The following is a 22,255-nucleotide window of genomic DNA, read 5'->3' on the forward strand; positions in this document are numbered from 1 at the left end:
ATATGCACAACGTGTTGATTAACTCATCTAATCACTTAGAAAACATGAATCAGGGTCTATATAATGACTTGAATAGTTAGAAAGCATGCCTATAGGATCTGAGATTGGACTTGCCGCTTAGATGTTATGCCTATAGGAGTTCAATACAAACGACTGAGACTGCATGCTTTGGTCTATTTCTTTTAATTACATGACTCATCTAGACACCATTTCTATAGGATATCAATTCAAATGATCAACATTGTTATTGCCTCTATTTTCGTTTACCACACAGCCCGTCTAGAAAGTATGCCTATAGGGATAAATGAATAATTCTGTGTCTTTAATGACTTCAGCCCAGACGCAGATTGTTTAGAGATTATGCCTATAGGATGTTGTCACTCGCCTAGAATCATGCCTATAGGATATTTAATTGAACCATATATAAAAACAACCATTTGGTCAAACTGGATACTTGGAAATCGCGCCTATAAGACTTTATGTCAACTACTGAATTGCTCAATCATATAGAAACAATGCCTATAAGGTTTTGAACAATTTAACATGCCTTAATTCTAAACCTGCCTATCTACAGCTTTCCGCTTAACTAATCTAAATATAATTGGTATAAGTCATAATTGCATGCTTAATTGATAGCGTGTAATTTGAGTCTATGTGAGGAGGTGAATTTGATCCTTTTGTGTTGATTGCATGTAGTCCTATTTATTTTGATTGCGCGCCTATTTTTCTCATTTTGAGAAACCTAAGGGAAGTCTAGAACTACCAAAGTAGAAGGTCCAAAGCCTGCTGGACCATAGGCATGAGACGGATAAATCACGCATAGGACGTGATTTAGAATTGAACTAGAACGCTTTTAGGTAAACAACTTTAAGATAGTAATTGGGTAGCAGGAGATGATAGTTTGTGCCCGCTGAATAGTATGAGCAACCCTTACACTCAAGGGAGTTGCGAAGTGTTATTTATGTTGCATGGGGGGGGGGGTTCTTTAAGGATTAAAAAAATGTAGGACCCCCCATGGTTACTATTTGTACACTTGTTTGTTTGAACATAGATTAAAGTAGGTCGTATCTTGTAATCCTATAAAAGATTGTACAAATTACTTATTAATGTATAATCCACTTCTTTCATATGTGCAATTTATTTTTAAAGCTTGTTTTATCTTGTAATTAGATGTTTGGGCTCCTTGCTCTTCTCGAATTTATATGACCACATAGACTAATTCTAATTCAATAACCCACATAGTGTAAAATTTGGCTGGGAACCACAGTTGTTGTAAAGCCACGTAAAATTTCACTCAAATCTCGAGGTTTCATGATGCCGAGGTGGTCTAATGCATTTGAGGTTGTAGAAAATCTTTGCGATGACTTTTTGGGATGAACAGAGCGTCGGGGAGATAAAGAAAAAAAAAATAGGGCATTTCTGCAGTCCATTATAGGACCGCATATCAGCCACAGAGTGAAGCAGAGAAATAGGCAAATTTTGGAGGTTGTTTCGCGGTCAATTATGTGACCGAATAACCGTTTAGCGGGCCGCACATCCATCGCAAAAGCCATCATTAGAAATTTTGGAAGGAGGTTCTGTGGTCTTTTATGCGACCACAGAATTGGTCTGCGGACCACAAACCTGCCGCATACCTGCACATAAATGCCCAGTTCCGGAGGGCCATTATGCACTCCATTTTGCGGACCGCAAAAGTGTATGCGACTGCAGATCTGCATCGGGGCTTTATTTTTTCTAATTTCATAACCTGACGCTATTTCAATATATAGTCGTTAGGGACTATTTGTAAAGAGAGAGTATGATATTTCTAGAGAGAGGAAGTGCCATAGAGTGAGAGGGAAAGTCCCTAAGCTAATTTCTCATCAATCCTTGCTCAAAGGTTAGATAATTCACAAGGAAAACTCACGAGGTCTTCATCCAAGAGGTAAGATCCTAGCCCTAGCCTTCAATTTCAAAATTTAGGTTGGGAGCAGGTAATGGGGAAGAAGGTTTTGAGGATAAGAGTTAGTATTTGTGCATGCATGTGTTAATAAAGGTGGTAGGGAGGTTGTGGAGTAATTGTGGGTGGCCTGTTGAAGTGGGGATTGATTGTGAGGTAGAGGAACCCACCATAAGAGGACCTTGAAACCTTAATGCACACCTAGTGCTTGTTAAAATGCTCAAATGAGCTGAAACCCCGAGTATCTTCCTAATCATAGTTAAATTTTGTCGTGTCTTTAATTAGATTGAAGCCGCTAGGAGTTTCGGAACCTTGTAGTAATTCAAGGAAGATAAAACAAGGTATGTTTGCTAAACTCCTCTTGTGAAATCGATTTCCATGACGTCCTCGTAAGTTGCAATTATGGTTGGCTCAATTTGCTATGTCTCATTTCCTGAGTCCTTCCCATGAGATTTGATAATTCTAAAATAAGTGTTGTGTTGAAAGATGTATGTACCCAAAATGTGTCCCCAAATATTCCTATCATATCATGATTCCGTCCGAGGATGTAATCTAGTATGATCAATGTACCAAAGGTGTTGTGCTATAAATATTATGTTTCAATTGCAAGCTAGAATGCCTAATTGTGGAAGGGAAACTCAATGTGCCTAAGACTCTTGTTTGCTCATATGTGGGCTTAAAGTCTTGAATTGAAATTCTGTTATTGATAATAATCCATGGTAATGCTTGAAAGTTATAGGGTGCGTATGGAATGAGAAATACGGTCGACGTACCGAGAATGATATTAAAATTGTGGCCAGTAGTGCCAATGAAATGGAAAGATGTGTGAAAGATTATGAAATGAGTTGTAAACCCTTTATATAATAAATTCTTTGGGAGTATCGTTTAGTCACTGAGGAACAGTAGGTTGAAATAACCTAACCCCGAAACTACATGTGCCGATATAGGAGTGAGTGAGGGGTAAAATCCTCGTGTGATATGGTGAGAGTTTTTCCCCGAATAAGGGATGAGATTGATGTGTTGAGACAGTTCCCCTTAAATGGGATGAGATGATTGCTAGCGAAATGCGAGGTGACGTTGACCCACACGGCATTGTGGTGAGACGGCTTAGCTGATCGGGCTGAGATCGGATGCCATGCCGTGTACATGATGGTATTATGAGAGGACATCTTGGGGTGAGACGACTTAGCTGTATCTTTAATAGATGCAGGTGGTTCCACAGCTGGCGGCATTGAGGAGTGATAGCAGTACACCCTTTCCTCACCTGATTTGGTGAGCCCCACTTCATTCTAGGGCCTTGTATCTCTTGTCCTTTGTGTATAGCATTTTGAGGTATTGCTGGACCTTGTTGCCGGCGCTGTCGTAGCACTCTTTTGTTTCTGTTAGAGGCTTTGTAGACATAGTGTGGGTTGTACCTTGTTTTGGGAAAGTTAAACTAAAAGTGTTGTAATTGTATCACCTGTTCCACTTCAACTATGATTGTATAGTCTACTATTTTTGAGAGTTGCTAATGATGCAACTTATGGAAATGAACTGGTATTGTTCACATGACCTCGTACCATCTAATTAATGAAATGTATCTTCTATTTATTCATGGGTGTGTTTGGTAGACGACGTTGTGCAGGCTTGCTCGACTGGGGTATCTCGGTTGAGCGCTGGTCGTGCTACCCAAGGTTAGGGTGTGATAGTTGTGAACCTTGAAGAGTGCCTAACACCTTCTCTTTGAGGTAATTTGAGCCCTTACCCGATCATTGATAACACAGAGTAGTTAAAACAGAGTTATTTGTAAATAGGTTCCCTAACGCACCTCAAAATAATTTGGTGGCAACTCTTCTCTTTTAAATACCCTTAAAGAGTTATCACATGTCGAAACCTACCTTTGCAAGAAAATGGGGCGCGACAATATCCGCAGAGGTCGATATACCATCCTTGAGGGTCATTCAGGAAGCCAAATTAGACGACGTAGATTACATACAGGTAAGGCAGGAGCAACTCATGCTCATTGAAGAAAAGCGAATGGACGCAGTATGCCACGATAGACTGTATCAAAATAGGATGGCCAGTGCATTCAACAAGAAAGTGATATGTCGGCAATTTACACTGGGGCAGTTGGTTTTGATGAAAATATTCCCTCATCAGGAAGAAATCAAGGGAAAATCCGCACCAAATTGGCAGGATCCTTATGTGGTTCATCGAACGTTGTCAGGAGGAGCTTTGATCTTAGTAGGGATGGATGGAAGATCCGGTATGAAGCCTACAAACTCAGATGCAATCAAGAGATACTACCTTTGAAGATAGTAGAATTAGGGTTTGGTTGTAACAGAGCTACGCCCGACCTGACTTCCCATAGTGGGATACGTAGGCAACCCACGTAGGGTTTGGTCTCCCTCCCCTTTCGTAATAGAAAATCCAAATATAATTTTGTATTTACTCGGAACTACGCCACGACTTGATTTCCATTGGTAAGAATACGTAGTCAGTACTCTTCGGATTCAGTCATCTATTGTAATTGAACTGCGTTCTGGACTGATTCCATTTGGATACGTAGGAAATTTGAGTCAGACTCGGCTACTTCATTTCTCAATTTCTTATCACTTTGAATCTATTGTAATAGAACTACGTTTTGACCTAATTCCACTTGGATACATAGGCTGCCTTAGTCAGGCTCGCTCATCATCATTTTAATTCATTTTATCATTTTATACCCGAACTACCTTCAGACCTGATTCTGTTTGGATATGTAGGCAACCTTAGAAGGTTCAGTCATAACCTTAGGAAAACCTTTGTAATGCATTCGTTTAGATTAGGACACAATCCCGACGACAAGAAGTTACGTCACCAGGGGCATCTCCAAGAATCAACAATCAACAGGATAGAGTCATCCTGAAACAACGTTCATGTTGGAAGAAATTGCTAAACATGTCTTAATCCGGAACGACGACATTTGCCTTAAAAATGATCACTTTACAATATGTTTTCTAAAAACTATCATTTCACCTACAGAACTTAGTGGCATAATCACACCAAACTTCGGGCAACCAAGACCACGGTCAACACAAACCAACACCCCCTTGCTAAAAAATTTTCTTCAAACGCATGACCAATAGTAGAGGAAGAATGCTGGGGCACACTCAGAGCAATGATCGACCCGCTACTCTCTCATGAACCCTATCTCTCTTTCATTGTTTAATTTATTTCCTCATATGACTAAAGACTAAATCAAAAGTTCTTTGCAGGTATTTTGGAACCAAGTCTCCGATGCGATCGAAGCATATTGTAAATAGAAAACCATGTCCTCAACCAAGTGGAGCACCTTGTATATAGCCAGCCGCTGGTCCCGCCAGTCGGGGCCATGTATATAGCAAACCGTCAGCTCGACCAATCGGAGTGCCCTGTACGAATCGAGCTATTGACCTTGCCAGTCAAAGCTCTATATATAGCAAATTGTTCGCTTCGCCAACCAGAGAATTTCACACCGTCACTCCACCATATCGTATATTTCAAGTAGATAATTGCAAACTTCATCACCAATTTCGCTAATCAAAGGATGAACCATCAAATTCCGCCATATGCACTGTCGATCGACTGCCGCAATTCATGTTGCATTCAAGAGTATCTCTTAGGCATACTCCCTATTTATTTGGTTTACCTTGAATGTTTTTACATTTTGTTTATGCAGCTTACAAATACATTACATTTCACATCCACTCCCATCGTGCAAAGATACATTACAAGTTAACTACTCCAATCGCGTGGCGATACTCCCATCATGCAGAGATAATTTACATTTCAAGTTTACTACTCCCATCGTGCGGATATACTCCAAATGTGAGGAGACTTAATGCTCCAATAGCCACGTAACTGTACACAACCCGGCTAACAATCGAGTCAAATTCAAGTATCCCGTCGCCCCTGATCCTAAATAACGGCTAGCCGGTAGCAAGGCATTATCATTCCTGCATCATTTATATCACATCTTAACATATATGCTTTACGATATATGGGTATGTATGTATTTTGTTTTTTCTATATCAAACATCGCGGCGTGGAACTTCTTTTAAGCAGCAAAACAAGATACAATGCTATGAGGGACAACAAACTCATAAGCGGGCCGAGGATCCAAACTCAAACTCAGAATACAATCAGTATAACTCTAAATCATCAAATCTTTCTATAACGACCCGGCCGTTCGTTTCGGGAGTTATAGCCCCGTTTCCACCATTTTTGTTTTCTTTATGCTCTTAAGCTATATTATGATATACCGGGTTAGTCGGTTCGGGTCCGGGGTGGTTTCGGAGATGAATGAGACACTTTGTCTCTTATTTAGAACCTTAAGTTGAAAAAGTCAATCGGATGTTGACCTATGTGTAAACGATTTCGGATTTGAATTATGATGATTCTGTTAGCTCCGTTAGATGATTTTGGACTTAAGAGCACGTCCGGAATGTGATTTGGAGGTCTTTGGTAGAATTAGGCTTTAATTGGCAAAATTTGAAATTTGGCAATTTTTGGTCGATAGTGGAAAATTTGATATCGGGGTCGGAATGGAATTTCGGAAGTTGGAGTAGGTTCGTAGTGTCATTTATGACATGTGTACAAAAGTTGAGGTCATTCGGATATGGTTTGGTTGGTTTCGGCATCAGTTACCGAATTTGGAAATTTAGAAGTTCTTAGGCTTGAATCCAATGGGTAATTTGGTGTTTGGATGTTGGTTTGAGTGATTCGAAGGTTTGACTAAGTTTTTATGTTGATATATGACTTTTTGGTATATTTGGTTGAGGTCCCGAGGGCCTCGGGGTGATTCTGAGTGGTTAACAGATTTGTCAAAGTTGGAAAATGCAGCTGAAGCGGCTGCTTCTGCTATTTCCACACCTGCGAGAGGAAGAGTCACATGTGCGAGGCTGCTGGTGTGCATGGGAAGTCTACAGGAGCAGGCAGTGCTGGGCTAGGCAGGATGCGTAGGTGTGAGTTGGAGGTCGCATCTGCGAGCCCGCAGGTGCGAAACCTGGGGCGCAGATGCGGAAAGGGGGACGCTGGGCAGGCTTCGCAGAAGCGGAGGAAATGCGCATGCGAGCCTTCGCAGGCGCGGGATTTTGGGCCACAGATGCGGAACCTGGGATCCGAAGTGAGTTCCGCACCTGCGATGGATTTTCCGCAGGTGCGGTGGCGCAGAAGCGTGAAATTTTCCGCAGGTGCGAAAAACCTGGGCAGAAACCATAAATGGTTCATTTCCACCATTTTCAAGTCAATGTTTGGAGCTTTTGGAGTGATTTTTGAAGGGTGATTCAAGGGCTATCAGTGATGTATGTTGCTTGAGCCCTAATACTCGTATGTATGGTGATTTACCATTGTTTAATCATGTAATTAGTGAAAATGAAGGGTTAGGGCTTGGGATTTTGGATTGATTAATTTATGGATTTGAGGGACCAAACGATGTCGGATTTTGATAAATTTCATATGTATGGACTCGTGGGTGGATGTGCTTCCTAGTTTTGTAAATTTTGTCAGATTTTGAGACGTGGGCCCGGGGGCCGGGTTGAGCTAATTTCGGGTTTTGGCCTAATTTTGTAGCTTTTCTTGTGGAATTCATTCCATTAGCATATATTGATGGTATTGTACTTATTGTGAATAGATTCGGAGCATTTGGAGGCCGAGTCAAAAGGCAAGAGCATAGCGGAGTAGGGATTTGATCGGTTTGAGATAAGTAGCGATTGTAAATCTAGTCCTGAGGGTATGAAACCCCGGATTTCGTATCATTTTACTATTTTGAAGTGACGCACATGCTAGGTGACGGGCTTGTCGGCGTTCACTGTTGGGGATTATGACTTGGTCCGTCCCGTAGCAACTGTGAAGTTGCATATTTTCTTGAAACTATATGATACTTATATGTTTTAGAAAGAGTTTCTGTAAATTGGGCTGAATGTCATATTTTGGGCCTTGTGCCAAAGCTATTTGGACCCTTGGGGATCTTTTCTTACTATCCTCTCACTGTTTTCGATTGAAAATCTATACTCAGTTATGGTTATACCTGTTTACTGCATAACTCAATTTTATTACTCTGTTTTGATGCATATAAATGTTGTTTTGGGCTGAGTACCCTGTTTTTACTAAGAGCCCGGGTGGCTTGAGAGGTTTATGACTGAGTGAGGCCGAGGGTATGATTTGTGAGGATATTTATGGGATCGTGTTACACGCTGTAACATGTTTGATATAGGCCGAGGGCTTGAGTGATTTATGCCATGATTTGGCTTAATATAGCGCTTGGGCTGAAGAAGCCCCTCCGGAGTCTGTACACACCCCCACTGAGCGCAGGTACCTACTGAGTGCGAGTGTCGAGTGCTGAGTGACTGAGAGGCATGAGTGATTGTGAGGTATACCGGAGTGGCAAGAGTGATTGTGAGGTATGCCCGAAAGGCAAGAGTGATTGTGAGGTATGCCCAAGAGGCATGAGTGACTGTGAGGTTTGCTCGAGGGGCTGTATATGAGTGATGTTTTGCCCGAGGGGCTATTTATGATTTCATCATTTTTGCTCATCTTTGCATTGAGCCTTTGTTTGAAAAACTGTTAGAAAATATATTCAACCTAAGGTTAGGTTTGTTACTTATTGAGTACATAGGGTCGAGTGTACTCATACTACACTTCTGCACCTTGTGTGCAGATTTTGGAGCTGATGTTGCTGCGTATGGCAGGAGCTAGAATTGAAGATGTACCTACGTTCGGGTTGTAGTTGCCTCTTGTTCATGGTGGCTTTAGATTTATCAAAAATATGTTTATGTACATTTCAAACATATGATGTATTTATTTCATTCCAGCTTTGTAAACTCTAAATCATAGAAGCTCATGATTTATACTACCAGTTCTTGGGATTTTGTATAAAAGCCTAGATATTTCATCATTTATTTTCTCAGTTAATCTCATTTGAATTGGATTGTTGATATTTGGCTTATCTAGCGTATTGAGTTAGGTACCATTACTACTAGTTGGATTTTGGGCCGTGACAAGTTGGTATCGGAGCTCTAGGTTCATAGGTTCTACGAGTCATGAGCAAGTGCCTAGTAGAGTCTTGCGGATTGATATAATGACGTCCATACCTATCTTCGAGAGGCTACTTGGCATTTAGGATAAACTTCCCATCTTTCTTTGCTTATCATGCATTATTTATTCAGCTTGAAGCATATCTCTTTGAATTCCTTCCACTCACTCATATGCGCATGTGAGCGCTCGGTATCAGTAGTACATTGACGACTTGTGGAATTCCATGGATGAGGCGGGACATGTATTTTTCTATGTTTTAGTGATGGGCCAGTCTGGAGGACTTGAGGCTGACTTTTGAGTGCGGCTTTGGCACTGTGATTTCAATTGTGCGAGTATGTGCTTTTGGACTTCTATGTCTGGTGGTGTCCCTATGAGTGGGAGTGGTGTCTCGGTGAGTGGTTGGATGGCTATATGATTAGTAGAATATGATTGTGGGATGTGTTTAGATGGATTTGATGTTACGAGAAGGGTTTCTTGGGATGTAAAAAGGATTATTGGATGTTTGATTTCTATTTTGATGTGTTATACAGTATCGAGTTATGATTGCGTTGAGGGATTCTTTCATGTTACTTCATATGTGGGATGAAGTAGATTCTCATATCTTATTGAAGAGTTCAGACTTAGTAAGATTACGTGATTGCGTAGTAGTTGTGGCTGTGAAAGGGTATAATGGAATGCTAATTAGAGGCTAAGCAGGCAGACTATCTCTTGCGGGGTGGCCTACGGATATGTGATCCTTATAATGTTACGTGGAAAATTTATTTTCTACTAGTGGGTTATACGTGTTGCGATTTGAGTTTGGATCGATTGAGAGAGTTGACCTTACTGTCACGAGGATGAATGCAGGCTTAGCGGGTGATTTGAGGTATTTTATGGGTTGTGTTGCAGGAGCTTGTGAAGGATTTAGTTGAATCTCACTGGGGGATTATGATAGTATTAGAGTATGGGTATTGTAAGTTATCAAGTGTCTTGTTCTATGGCATTGAGCCAAGTGGGGGAGTTTGCCATTGGCGATTTGATTTCATGGTTATGTGTTGTATTGGTTTACGTCTGAGGCATATTTGTGGGTCGGTTATGACTCGTAGAGGTTGGTTTTGAGGGTGACTTGAGTAAGGAATTTCTTGATGTATGATGTATTACCCCTTATGGATATATACGAGTCTTGGAAATGGTTTAGGGTTGTTGTTCGTGATGGATGTAATGTACCAAGAAAAGGGTTTCACTCAGTTGCTTAGAGGTGTGGATTACTTCTTTGGGTATTGTCGTGCTAATGGGGAACAGGTCGTTCAGCCCGTTTGGTCGGTGCAATTAAGATTTGAGCAGAGTAGATGACTCTCGAGAAGGTTCTAATGGATTCAAGATTTATATATGTCAATTGAGAATTTTCCAGACATGTATATGGCTAGAATCTTAAATTTGCATCGGATGGTATCGGGACATGCGGTATTTCGGTATCACTATGGATTCTACATTGCAGTATTAGGAAGGTCAAGGGAATAATTTTAGATTCACATAAGTTCTCTTCAAAGTTGGGACTCGATTGTGGTACTTTTGGGGTTCTAAGAGGGAATACAACGGCTTATGGGCCTTAGGGCGGTGTGGTCTTATGTTAGTATCTCTGGTGGTGAGCTTTGGGTAAGAATCATGGTGCTCTGACAAGGAGAAGTGTCAAGTTGAGGGTAATCCGGAAGGAACTCGGACAAATAGGACAAATTGATAGTAGGTTGGATCAACACGGTAATGGATATGGTCGGTTCTTTGGGTACTTATGATGTGGTGAGTCTCTACATGTGTTTTTTGGAAATACTCTTGGGTTTGGCGACCTGCGTGGCTTGATTAAGTTAGAGAGATTCAGTTCTGATGGCTTGGTTATGTGCAAATGGGTTTTAAAGAGTTATCGATGGTTTCTACCATAGTTTGAGATGGATAATATATCATATCGGCGTGAGGAGCGTGTTTCGTATTATGATTTTCTCCTGGATGGGATCAAATGGAAGGTTTCTGACTGATCGGGTATATATTCTACTGGTGATGGAGAGTTGATTATGAGATTCTTGTACTTTTCATATGATGGCATGATAGATGCGGTGTGTTGTGTGGGATTGAGATTTGCATGTGCAAGGTCACAATTCAGTTTTGAAAGGAAGGTCACGAATTCTTAGACATCATGGACGATTTCAGATGTCTAGATGAATGATATTACCACTTGGCATTGCCTGAGATGGGTGCGCATTTTAGAAGGTGCATTGTGTTTTGACTTACAGATACTTCATTGATATTGCAATACTCGGCTGGTTGATCGACTGTTGATATTTAGAATAAGCTATGTGGCATGGAAGAATTATAGAAATATTTCTCGTGGGGATGATTATGTATGAGAGATATTTTAGTCATTTGAGTAGTGGAGTTGGGATCGGCTTTGGTGATTCATGTGTTCTATGGATTTGGAGACTGGAAATCCTCATAAGCAGATTATTTCGAGGTTGCAGACTGTGAAGATGGGGCCAAAGTTAGCTAGATGTTAGTACGTGCTATGGTTAGGTCATTATGGACTTTTAGAGGGCCATTTATCCATTTGGAAATGATCGGAGTTGATTTGGGGGCCCATTTGGTAGGCCCAATGAGGATGTGTATTTTACACCGGGTCAGATTTGTTGACTCAGGATTGTTAGTGTTGAGGGGTGTGCCATTCGACTAGAGTTGAGCTTGTTCGTGTTCTGATATGTTCTATGTGTTAATCTTCTATGCTACGAGGGGTTGTGGTTTGTTGGTTATATGCACACACAATGCGTTTTTGTTTGGGCCTTGTAGCGAAATTCGAGCGAGATGGTTTTTGGTGTTGAATGGTTGATTGCGCCTTGGTTATGGTCTTTCCAGGTTGTGATATATTGTGTTATTTGCTTCTCCATGGTTATGGTCATTCACTTCATGTACTTGATGTCAAATTATGCGTGGTTGTTGATTTTGCGCATTGTGGCTTGAGGTATTTCATATGGAGCTCTGTAGGGATGGGGTGATGCATTGCAGCTGGGCTATGTTGGGATATGATCCTTTGTGTTAGAGTCGTGTGTCTTGGTCCTACTATGTGTGATGGGTTAATCGCATTTCATTGTGGTGGTACTTCTTGAGCTTGCGGGGCGGTTCTCCCATTTGAGTCATTTTCCATGATTGAGTACATTTGAATTGTTGCTTATTGGTGCATGGGTTGCACGATTTGTGGCTTTAGGTTGTAGTGGTGTGGCATGTCAATATAATGGTTGTGTTTGATGAGATGAGGTCGTTGGACCTAGAATGGGCACTATCGAATTTGATTACAGTATGTGTGGAGGAATAATATCGGAAGTCGGCTTAACAATTTGGCTTTGGTTCTTGTCAAATGAGAGAGAGAGAGAGAGAGAGAGAGATAGAGAGAGAGAGAGAGAGAGAGAGAGAGCTACATGACTTATTTTTTTGAGTGGTTTTGAGTTTCTGCGTTATTCTTTCATCATCGACAGTCTACGAAGGTTTTGAATGAGGTTTTATTTGATATGAGATTTATTACCGGTATTGGGCTAATTTGAGCAGCTACTGTGATCGGGAATTGTTGCTATGAGTATGCAAGTTATGTGGTATATCATGTGATTACATCTTGGGTTATGGATATGATTTGATATAGCATGTTCAAACTTATACAATGTGTAGGTGCGATATTTCGGGTCATGTAAGTTATTTCGGATGTTGGAAGTTGGGTTCTAAGGTTTACGGACTAAGGTTAAAGTAATGATCTTCAGTTATGTTGTGTTGTCAGGTTTACATGGATTGGGATGACGTGGGATCATCCCCGGGTATGTGCATGGTAAGGCTACACGGTGGTTTGATGGATTCGGAATGACTCTTGGTACGTTCGAGGAAAAACGTATATTTAAGTTGGGGAGAATGTAACGACCTGACCGGTCATTTTGAGCATTTGCATTCCGTTCAACTATTTGAAGTCTCTAGTAGCTTCATATGATGTATTATGACTTGTGTGTATCGTCAATTTTGGGTTTCAGGTGATTCGGAATTGATTTGGAAGAATGATTCTCAACTAGGAAGCTTTAAGTTGGAAGAGTTGACCAAGTTTGACTTCTTAGTATTTGACCTCATATCGGAGTTTTGATGGTTCGGTTAGGTCCGGATAGTGATTTTGGACTTGGGCGTATGCCCAGATTTGTATTTGGATATTTCTAGAAGGTTTCAGCATTAATTGGCGAAAGTTAGAAATTTGAAGGTTTGGAATGTTCATAAGTTTGAATGGGAATTGACTTTGATGATATCGGGTTTGTATTGTGGTTCTGGGAATAGGAATAGATTCGTTATGTCATTTGGGACTTGTGTGCAAAATTTGAGGTCATTCCGGATTGAATTGATATGGCTCGGCACGAGCTTTGGAAGCTGAAAGTTTAAAAGTTCATTAAGTTTGATTATAGGTGTGATTCATCGTTTCGATGTTGTTATGTATGATTTGCAGCCTCGAGTAGGTCCGTTTTAGGTTTTTTGGACTTGTTGGTATGTTCGGACGGGGTCCCGAGGGGCTCGGTCATGTTTCGGATATATTTCGGACCATTTTCTTCATTTTTTCATTGATGGTTTCTGCTGGTGACTGGTGCCCCAATTGTTCTTCACGATTGCGAAGGTGGAGCTGTGATCGCGTAGAGAAAAATCTGGAGCTGGGCACTTTATTCATCGCAGTCATGATTGGATGACCACGTTCGCGTAGCTGGGTATTGGTTACAGTATGGGTTCGCATAGGAGAGGTCGCGTTCACATAGAGCTAAGCTGAGAGCTAGGCACTGGTGATTCCTCTTCCGCGATCGCGTGGGTCAGTCCGTGTTCGCGTGGGTCAGTCTGCATTTGCGGAGTTTGGCATCGTTTGGCATCGCGTTCGCATAAAGAGGCTCGCGAACACATTGAGTATTTCAGGGGCAATGCATTTTTCTTGTCCGCTATCACGATTGTATTTCTATGATCGCGATTCATTGATTCGTCCAGTGATTATAATTACTCTATTTCCGGGGGTTTCAGCCATTTTTACATATTTGGAGCTATGGAGCTCAGATTGAGACGACTTTTGAGGTGATTTTCAACACATGGATTGGTGTAACTTTTCTCTACTCGGTTTTGATAATATTTCATTAACTTATCTTCGTTTTTTGCATTTGGATTATGAATTTCAAAGAGAACATTTGAGGGTTTTGTCTAAAATTTCATAAATTGAATTCTTGAGTTTTGAACATCGATTCGGGGTTTGATTTGAGTGAAATTAGTATGGTTGGACTCCTAATTAAAATAGTTGTCGGATTTTGTGAGTTTGTCGGGTTCTGAGGTGCAGGCCCGGGTTTGACTTTTTGGTTGACATTAGGTATTTGATTAAAGATTCCACATTTATCGATTGGGTTTTTTTTTCTTTTGATTTATTTGATGTTCTTGAGTTGCATTTGGCTAGTTTTGAGCCGTTCAGAGGTCGGTACGTGTAGGATGGTGTATCTAGAGTATTGTTTGGCTTGCTCGGTATCAGATTCAGCTTGTTCGAGGTAAGTAACACTTCTAAACTTGGTGATGAGGGTATGAATCCCTGAATATACGTGTTATGTGTTGGTGTTGAGGTGACGCACATGCTAGGTGACAGGCGTGTGGGCGCGCACCGTGTGAATTATGACTCGATTGATCTTGTGGTACTGTGTAGTTATCTAATCTTGTTTCTATCCATGAAATTCCTACGTGTTAGAGTAATTGAGTTGCGATCCATATTAGAAATTATGTTTAGGCTATATATTGATTCTGTTAGGACCTACTGAGGTCATTTCCATTGTTGAGTTATTTGCTTAAATTGCAATTACATACTCAATCATATACATTCATTTGCATATCATATTTCAATCTCTATTATCATTTGTTGCCACATCATGTTATCATTGTTTGGGCTGATTGGCATGAGATTTGTGAGCCCGAGAGACTGGAGAGGATGATTATTGAGTGAGACTGAGGGCCTGATTATGAGTGATATTCATAGGATCGGGCTACACACCGCAGCATGCTTTATTGATTCATGATGGGATCAGGTTGCACGCCGCTGTATGCCATGTTGGCTTATATTAGTGCTTGGGCAGGATCCGCCCCTCCGAAGTCTGACATACCAGCAGTGAGCGCATGTACCGTTGAGTGCTGAGTGCGAGTGCCGAGTGATTGAGAGTGTTGAGTGATTGGGAAGTGCTGAGTGATTGAGAGTGTTGAGTGATTGGGAGGTTTTGAGTGATTAAGCGTGCTGAGTGAGGTTGAATACTCCGAGAACATGAGTACATGAGCTTATCACTGTGGTGTATTACATTTGACATGCATACTTAGCATGTAGGCATAGAGATGCATTTCCTCATGCTATACGGTATTGTGACATTTATGACTCCTCATACACATTGACATGTAGGCATAGAGATATTTTTTTTTGGGGGGGGGGGGTTACAGTTTTTTTGACATACTCACATTTTGGCAACTTCGGTGAAAGATTTAGGTTTTACTGTTATACCTGAAAAGCATGCCTATTTTCCTTAACTATGGACGAGCTGAGCATCGTATCTTTGAGTATTACTTGTACTGTTTTCATTATATTGTTACCAGTTATTCTTGGCTCTTGGTGTTGGACTCTGGCCGTTGTTCAAGCTCGTCACTGCTTTCAACCTAAGGTTAGGTTTGTTACTTATTAAGTACACGGGGTTGGTTGTACTCATACTACACTTATGCACCTTGCGTGCAGATTTTGGAGCTGATGTTGATGTGTATGGCGGTAGCTGGTATTGAAGATGTGCCTGTGTTCCTATTGTAGATGCCTCTTGTTCATGGTAGCTTTAGATTTATCAAAAATCTATTTATGCACATTTCAAACAGATGATGTATTTATTTCATACCAACTTTGTAAACTCTAAATATTAGAAGCTCATGATTTGTACTACCAGTAAGGCAAATATATACATTCTCTACTCCTTTAGTTACAAAACATAATTGTTTGGACTTCTGAAATGACCCGTTGGTGTTCTCCTCCTCTGATTGCTCCTGTAATTGGTTTCTTTGTGTATACTTGAACATGTTGAAAGTATTGATAGTGTACCATATACTTGTGTTTAGGTTGTGGACTCAATGGTATGGTTAGTTGTCTTACATTCATAATAATATTTTGTATAGTATATATGAGAAGTGTATATGCTTGAACCTTTGTGTTATTATTACTGTTACATTGAAAATTAAAATGAGTGACTCATTGGTACTTAATCCTATAGGGAACAGTAAGTGTGAGTATTTAAGGGTATTTAAGAGGAAGGTTTAGTTTGTGGTTGAGATACCCTCCCTGACACAAACACTACTTGGGGTCCATGAGAGCCTTGTGAACTCGGAAGTGCCAGGGATCCAAAGGGTGACTTGGCCATAAATAGAATTTTACCTTAAGCTCTTAACTATTGACATTTATTAATCTCTTTAGGGTTATTGCTAAATGAAAGAAAGGCTTCATTGTAAATTTCTTTACTCAGTTTGACATAACATTAATTCTATTGCATTCTTAATCGCAAGAAATTGTTACAGATTCATTTGGGCCTTACATTCACCTTATCTGCATTTAAATGATATATTGGGCCTTACATTCACCTTATCTGCATTTAAATTATATATTAGGCCTTGTTACTAATGTCTTCCTTTCCATCTCTTTGTGCATATGACTGAACTAGGCATGTTTAGTTCTCAAGAACTCAGGCCCAAGTTCCAGCTTTGATGTCTGAAGTCCCTGAACCTGCTGTTATTCACTGTCCACTGGGCTTAACATCTCTTAGGCCCAAACTATGAGTCCAATTCCATTCCTTTATCGCTTTACATAATTTGTTATTACCTTTATGTATATATGACATTCATAATATTGAGCGAATGCTTTTCTTGATGGCACCTAACCCAACCTGTTAGGTCAACCAATTAACAGTTAACACAATTCTAGTAAAGTAAATGTGATAAACAAATTATATATATTTGGATTCTATACAATATCCAAAGGACTGGTAGTATGAGACATGAGCTACTAAGACTAGATTATTGCAAAAACAGTTATGAAATAAATGCAACTTCTATTTTAAATATACATAAACAGAATTCAACTCTAGAACTACCCAGGGACAAGTGGTAGCCACATTCGGAAGGCACAAACATCTTCAGAGTCAGCCCCCGTCATCCACCTCAGCTCTGCTCCAAAATCTACACGCAAGGTGCAGAAGTGTAGTATGAGTACAACCGACCCCTTGTACTCAGTAAGTATCTTGACTAACCTCGGTGAAGTAATGATGAGGCTTTTAGTTAAAAGATACTCGCTGATATAACCTATGCAGTAAACTAGCAATAGAACAATACTACAAAATAAAAGAGAAGAGTACAAGAAAGAAATATGCAAAGCAGTAAATGATTTCTAGAAGAGATCACGATTTAATATTCCTCAATATTATGACCAATCCTTTCCTTACAGCGATAACCAACAAACCACGATAGTAACTCCATAACTTTCAAGTGTCAGAAATGTACTCAAGATATCAAGTCAATAGTACGGTAACACCCTTAGTGCATTTATCTCATCCTCACCAAATATACGTATAACAGTACCAACCGGGTGAAAGAAATACCAATAACAGTAATGATAAAGTGAAAAATATACAGGTAACAATAACGAACAAGGCAGTACGTTTGGTCAACGGTGGCAGACTAGGTAAAAGAATATAAATTTCACTAACTAGCTTGGCAAAAGGCCTAGGTGTAGATATAACAAACAAGAGGGAAAGCATGATCTTTATGAGCTAACAACTAGAAGGAATGAATAACTAACATAATAGAAAGCTTATACGAAAGTGCAACAAATGAGGAACGACATGGATGTTGATATAACAACAAAAAGGAAAACATGATATTTGCAAGTTAAACAAATAGAAGGCATGGGAAACACAATAACAATTGAGATAGAGAACAAAAACAGAATGACAACGACAAGTCACATAGAAAACTTAGGTAAAACGGTAACAGCTCAAGGTAAAGGCATGAACATATACACCATGAAAAGATATCACAACATAATGCATGTCCCTCATCTTTGCCTGCACACAAACACCCTTCGTGCGATAAACCCATGATAATATAAATGAAATGGCACGGCATCACCCTTCGTGCTTTTACACTTATCCTCACATATTAATGTAAATGAGAACACGATAATATAAATGAAATGGCACGGCATCACTCTTCGTGCTTTTACTTTCATCCTTCGTTACATGATAATGTATATGTAATGGCATGACATCACCCTTCATGCTTTACGCTCTTCCTCAGATGATAATGTATATGCAATGGCACGACATCACCCTTCGTGCTTTACGCTCTTCCTCACCAAGAATATCTATACCAATGACAAGCAAGGTAAGAAGCATGAATAACATCAAGGAGAGTATTTAAGCAAATATTCCAAATGAACATCAATCACAGTTTTCAAGTCAATAACAATTCAACAAACCTGAAGTACTTTATTATTCAAGTATTTCGACAAGTCTTAAAAATGATCTTTAACTCAATCGCAGAATCCGATATCTCAAGAATACCGATCGTAGCAATGTATTAATGATTATACCTAACGATGAACGAATTTAACACACCAATGGTTTCACAAAAATCCGTCAAATTTTAATCAATTTATAATGAGCTAAATCTTGGTTCCTAGCATTTAATTTCATATTCTTAGTAATCTAGAAGTCAAGTAGGGCATGAAACGAGAAGGTCACAAAATTCTACAAGGCGTAATTAATCGTACAATCTATCCCTGAGTATGATTAACCGTGGCACATGCATATACGCTCGTCACCTCATATATGCATCACCCCCACATGTAGCAAACAATGACAAGTAGTAGGAAAACTTCCCCCAACAATGTTAGCCAAGACACTTACCTCAATTCGGCCAAATCAATACTCAAATTATCTTTTCCTTTACAAATTCAACTCCACTCGACTCAATCTTGCCAAAGACGACTTAAATATATCAAATAATGCAAGAGAAAACAATTTTAATTAACAAAACTATGATCTTTATAAAATTTCTAAAAAGTTAACAAAAGTCAACCCCCGGGCTCGCCCGATCAAAACCCGGGTCCAAGGGTAGGTTTTTACTACCCATAGCCCCACGAGTCCATGTACGTGTTTTGTTTCCAAATCCGAGTCCAATTCGACTCTCAAATCCCAAATATTCATTTTTTAAAACATTGACGAAATCTCCAATTTTTTCCCCTAGATTCTCATGAATTTGATGTTAAACCTAATGTATAATCACGAAATATAATTGAAAGTTGATTAAAAATACTTACCCGATAGTTTGCTAGGGTTCAAAATATATCAAAATGAAGCTATGTCTCGGAATTACTCAGCTATATGCAAGCTGCAGATGTCGCATTTGCGACATCGAGTTTGCAAATGCAAACCCCGCAAAAGGGGACATGGCATCGCAAAAGCGAACAAGGAGGAGTTCTGCTAAAGTAGCATTTGCGACCAAAATATCGCAAATGCGAAGACAGCTGCCATCGCAAAAGCGGCAGAAATCTTCGCAAAAGCGAACAGCCCACACTCGCAAATGCGAGGAATGTCTTCGCAAATTCGAACTCTTCCCCAGTAGCCCAGTTTCGCAAATGGGAGGGCTACTTCGCAAATGCGATAGTCGCATTTGCCACAAAAACATTGCAAATGCGATGGAACTAGTACCAGCACTCAAAAATTATATAAAATCATTTCGAAACCAATTCGAAACTCACCCGAGCCCCCGAGGCTCCAAACCAAACACCCATACCAATACAAAAACATAACACGAACTCGCTCGCATGATCACAATATCAAAATAACCTCTAGAATCATGAATTAGACGCCAAAACGAATGGAAATCTCCATGTACTTCGAAAACCTCAAGAATCGCAAGCACGCATCCGAACAATATCAAATCAACTCCAAATGACGCCAAATTTTGAAGGCAAGTTCCATATGATGAAACGGACCAATTCTAAGTTCCGAAACCTAAATTCGATTCTAATAGCCTTAAGGTCAAACCATGGTCAAACCTAGGAAAATTTCAAACTTTTAAATTGCCAACATCCGCCAAATGATGCTGAAACCCTGTAGAAACATCCAAATCGCAAATTCGGGCACACTCCCAAGTCTATAAACATCATATGGATCTACCGGAACCATCAAAACTCCGATCCGAGGTCAAATACTCAAAGGTCAATTCTTTTAACTTCGAGCTTCTCAAATGAGAGTCACTGAACTCATATCCTTCCATTCAAAACTAAATCGCAACATTGAACTTGCAAGTTTCACCCCACAGGGAGCCCACCACTAACATGCTAACTCGTAAAAAATACGAGCATCTCATAATTAATTCTAAAACACCAGCAAGTTGAACATCTCATCAACCGATAACCTTTCATTTAAGTCAATCTATGAGAACATCACCACAGGCAATATAGCTTCTATACCTTTAGCAAACATCAACTCCGGTCGTGTCCATAACCATGGTAAATTCTTCGGAACTCATTAACACATGATCGAGTCATCAGAACTGATTGCCTCTAACTCAATCGAATCACTCAGACTGCCAACCCGAAGTAACTCAATCCGATATGCATCGCTCTGTAGGGACCTTTTGGGAATCCCAAGCCATTTCTTGGATCCCTCCAATATTTCCATGTAGAATCATTCTTGACATTGTAATACCGCAGATCCGATTACCATTCAATACCGATCTCAAGACTTACCCATACACAAATTCAGAAGTCCTTAAATTCTACATATAATCTGGAACTCGTCAGAACCTTCTCGATAACCACTCACCTTACTATGATCTGCAATACACAATTAATATGCACCGAGCAACCCGCGCTTCACCAGCACATGACTATTCAAGAAACAACCGAGCAACCCCTCGGCCCGGAAACTGATACAATGCATGATCCTACAATCTGATCATCATTAGAAGACTCCCCCACTTAGCCCGAAGCCATAGAACACATCATCGGTAATCCAAAATATCATATCTTCATACCTACCCCGATCCCGCATGGCTATTTAGCTGAATACTTCAAAAACTCATGCAATACTGGTCATAGAACACTCCAAAGACTCTGTCAAGTGCTTACCCATTGTTGCAATAGTCAAACAACTTTCCCAAATGCTATAAAATGATAATATATGCATTCCACCGAGTGGAAACCTCATACGAAACACACGATCCAAACTCATCACGCAGGAGATAACCCAAAGGCTGTACTGAATTCAACAACTTACCATGAAACTACCATAATCAGAACATCTAGGCCACTAGCCCGCCTTTCCAAGTCCATGCTTACCAACTAGATATAAGACCCCGCCTCGTACCACAAATGAACGACTAAAAGATTTAACACTGCATCTGCTCCCGAGACTAGACAGCACATCGCGTTGATAATCAAGCATCCATAGCCCTTCATAATCTATCTGTAGCATCACAGATCGTCAGCGCATAACAAATACTGAGTGTGCAACATCATATATGAACGAATAGGAAGAATCAAAATTGTAGGTTTCAAGCTGAAATAAGGTCGCACGATAAGGAAAGAAGAAAGGAAAATTTTCCTAAATGCTATGTAGACTATCTAAGATAGGTTTGAACGTCATCATGTCGATCCGCAAGACTCTACTAGACACTTGCTCATGACTCGTAGAACTTACGAACCTAGTGCTCTAATACCAACTTGTCATGAACCAAAATCCACTAGTCGTGATGGTACCTAACCCAACCCGTTAGGTAATCCAATTAAAAGTTAACACAATTCTAATAAAGTAAATATGATTAACAATTTATATATATCAGGATTCCATACAATATCCTAAGGACTAGTAGTGTCGGACATGGTCTACTAAGACTGGATTAATGCAAATACGGATATGAAATAAATGCAACTGCTATTTGAAATGTACATAAACAGAATTCAACTCTAGAACTAGCCAGGGACAAGTGGTAGCCAAATCCGAAAGGCACAAACATCTTCAGAGTCAGCCCCCGTCATCCACCGCAGCTCTGCTCTAAAATCTACACACAAGGTGCAAAAGTGTAATATGAGTACAACCGATCCTATGTACATCGTGACTAACCTTAGTGAAGTAGTGAAGAGGCTTTTAGTTAAAAGGTACTCACTGATATGACCTGTGTAGTAAACTAGCAATAGAACAATAC

At 40.1% G+C, this 22,255-nt stretch overlaps 1 protein-coding gene across 1 annotated transcript; it reads left to right on the forward strand.

Annotated features, from left to right (window-relative positions):
* The first annotated feature begins 3,802 nt into the window (after positions 1–3,802).
* Positions 3,803–4,231, forward strand: LOC142167218 (uncharacterized). The gene has a single exon (XM_075227376.1). The coding sequence runs from the start codon at positions 3,803–3,805 to the stop codon at positions 4,229–4,231; it is 429 nt and encodes a 142-aa protein (XP_075083477.1).
* The last annotated feature ends 18,024 nt before the right edge of the window (positions 4,232–22,255 follow it).

Source organism: Nicotiana tabacum, chromosome 12, assembly GCF_000715075.1.
Source record: "Nicotiana tabacum cultivar K326 chromosome 12, ASM71507v2, whole genome shotgun sequence".
NCBI lineage: Eukaryota > Viridiplantae > Streptophyta > Magnoliopsida > Solanales > Solanaceae > Nicotiana > Nicotiana tabacum.

Bases quoted from the DNA above. Each gene is read 5' to 3' on its own strand.
- LOC142167218 (XM_075227376.1), top strand. From the start codon at position 3,803: ATGTCGAAACCTACCTTTGCAAGAAAATGGGGCGCGACAATATCCGCA.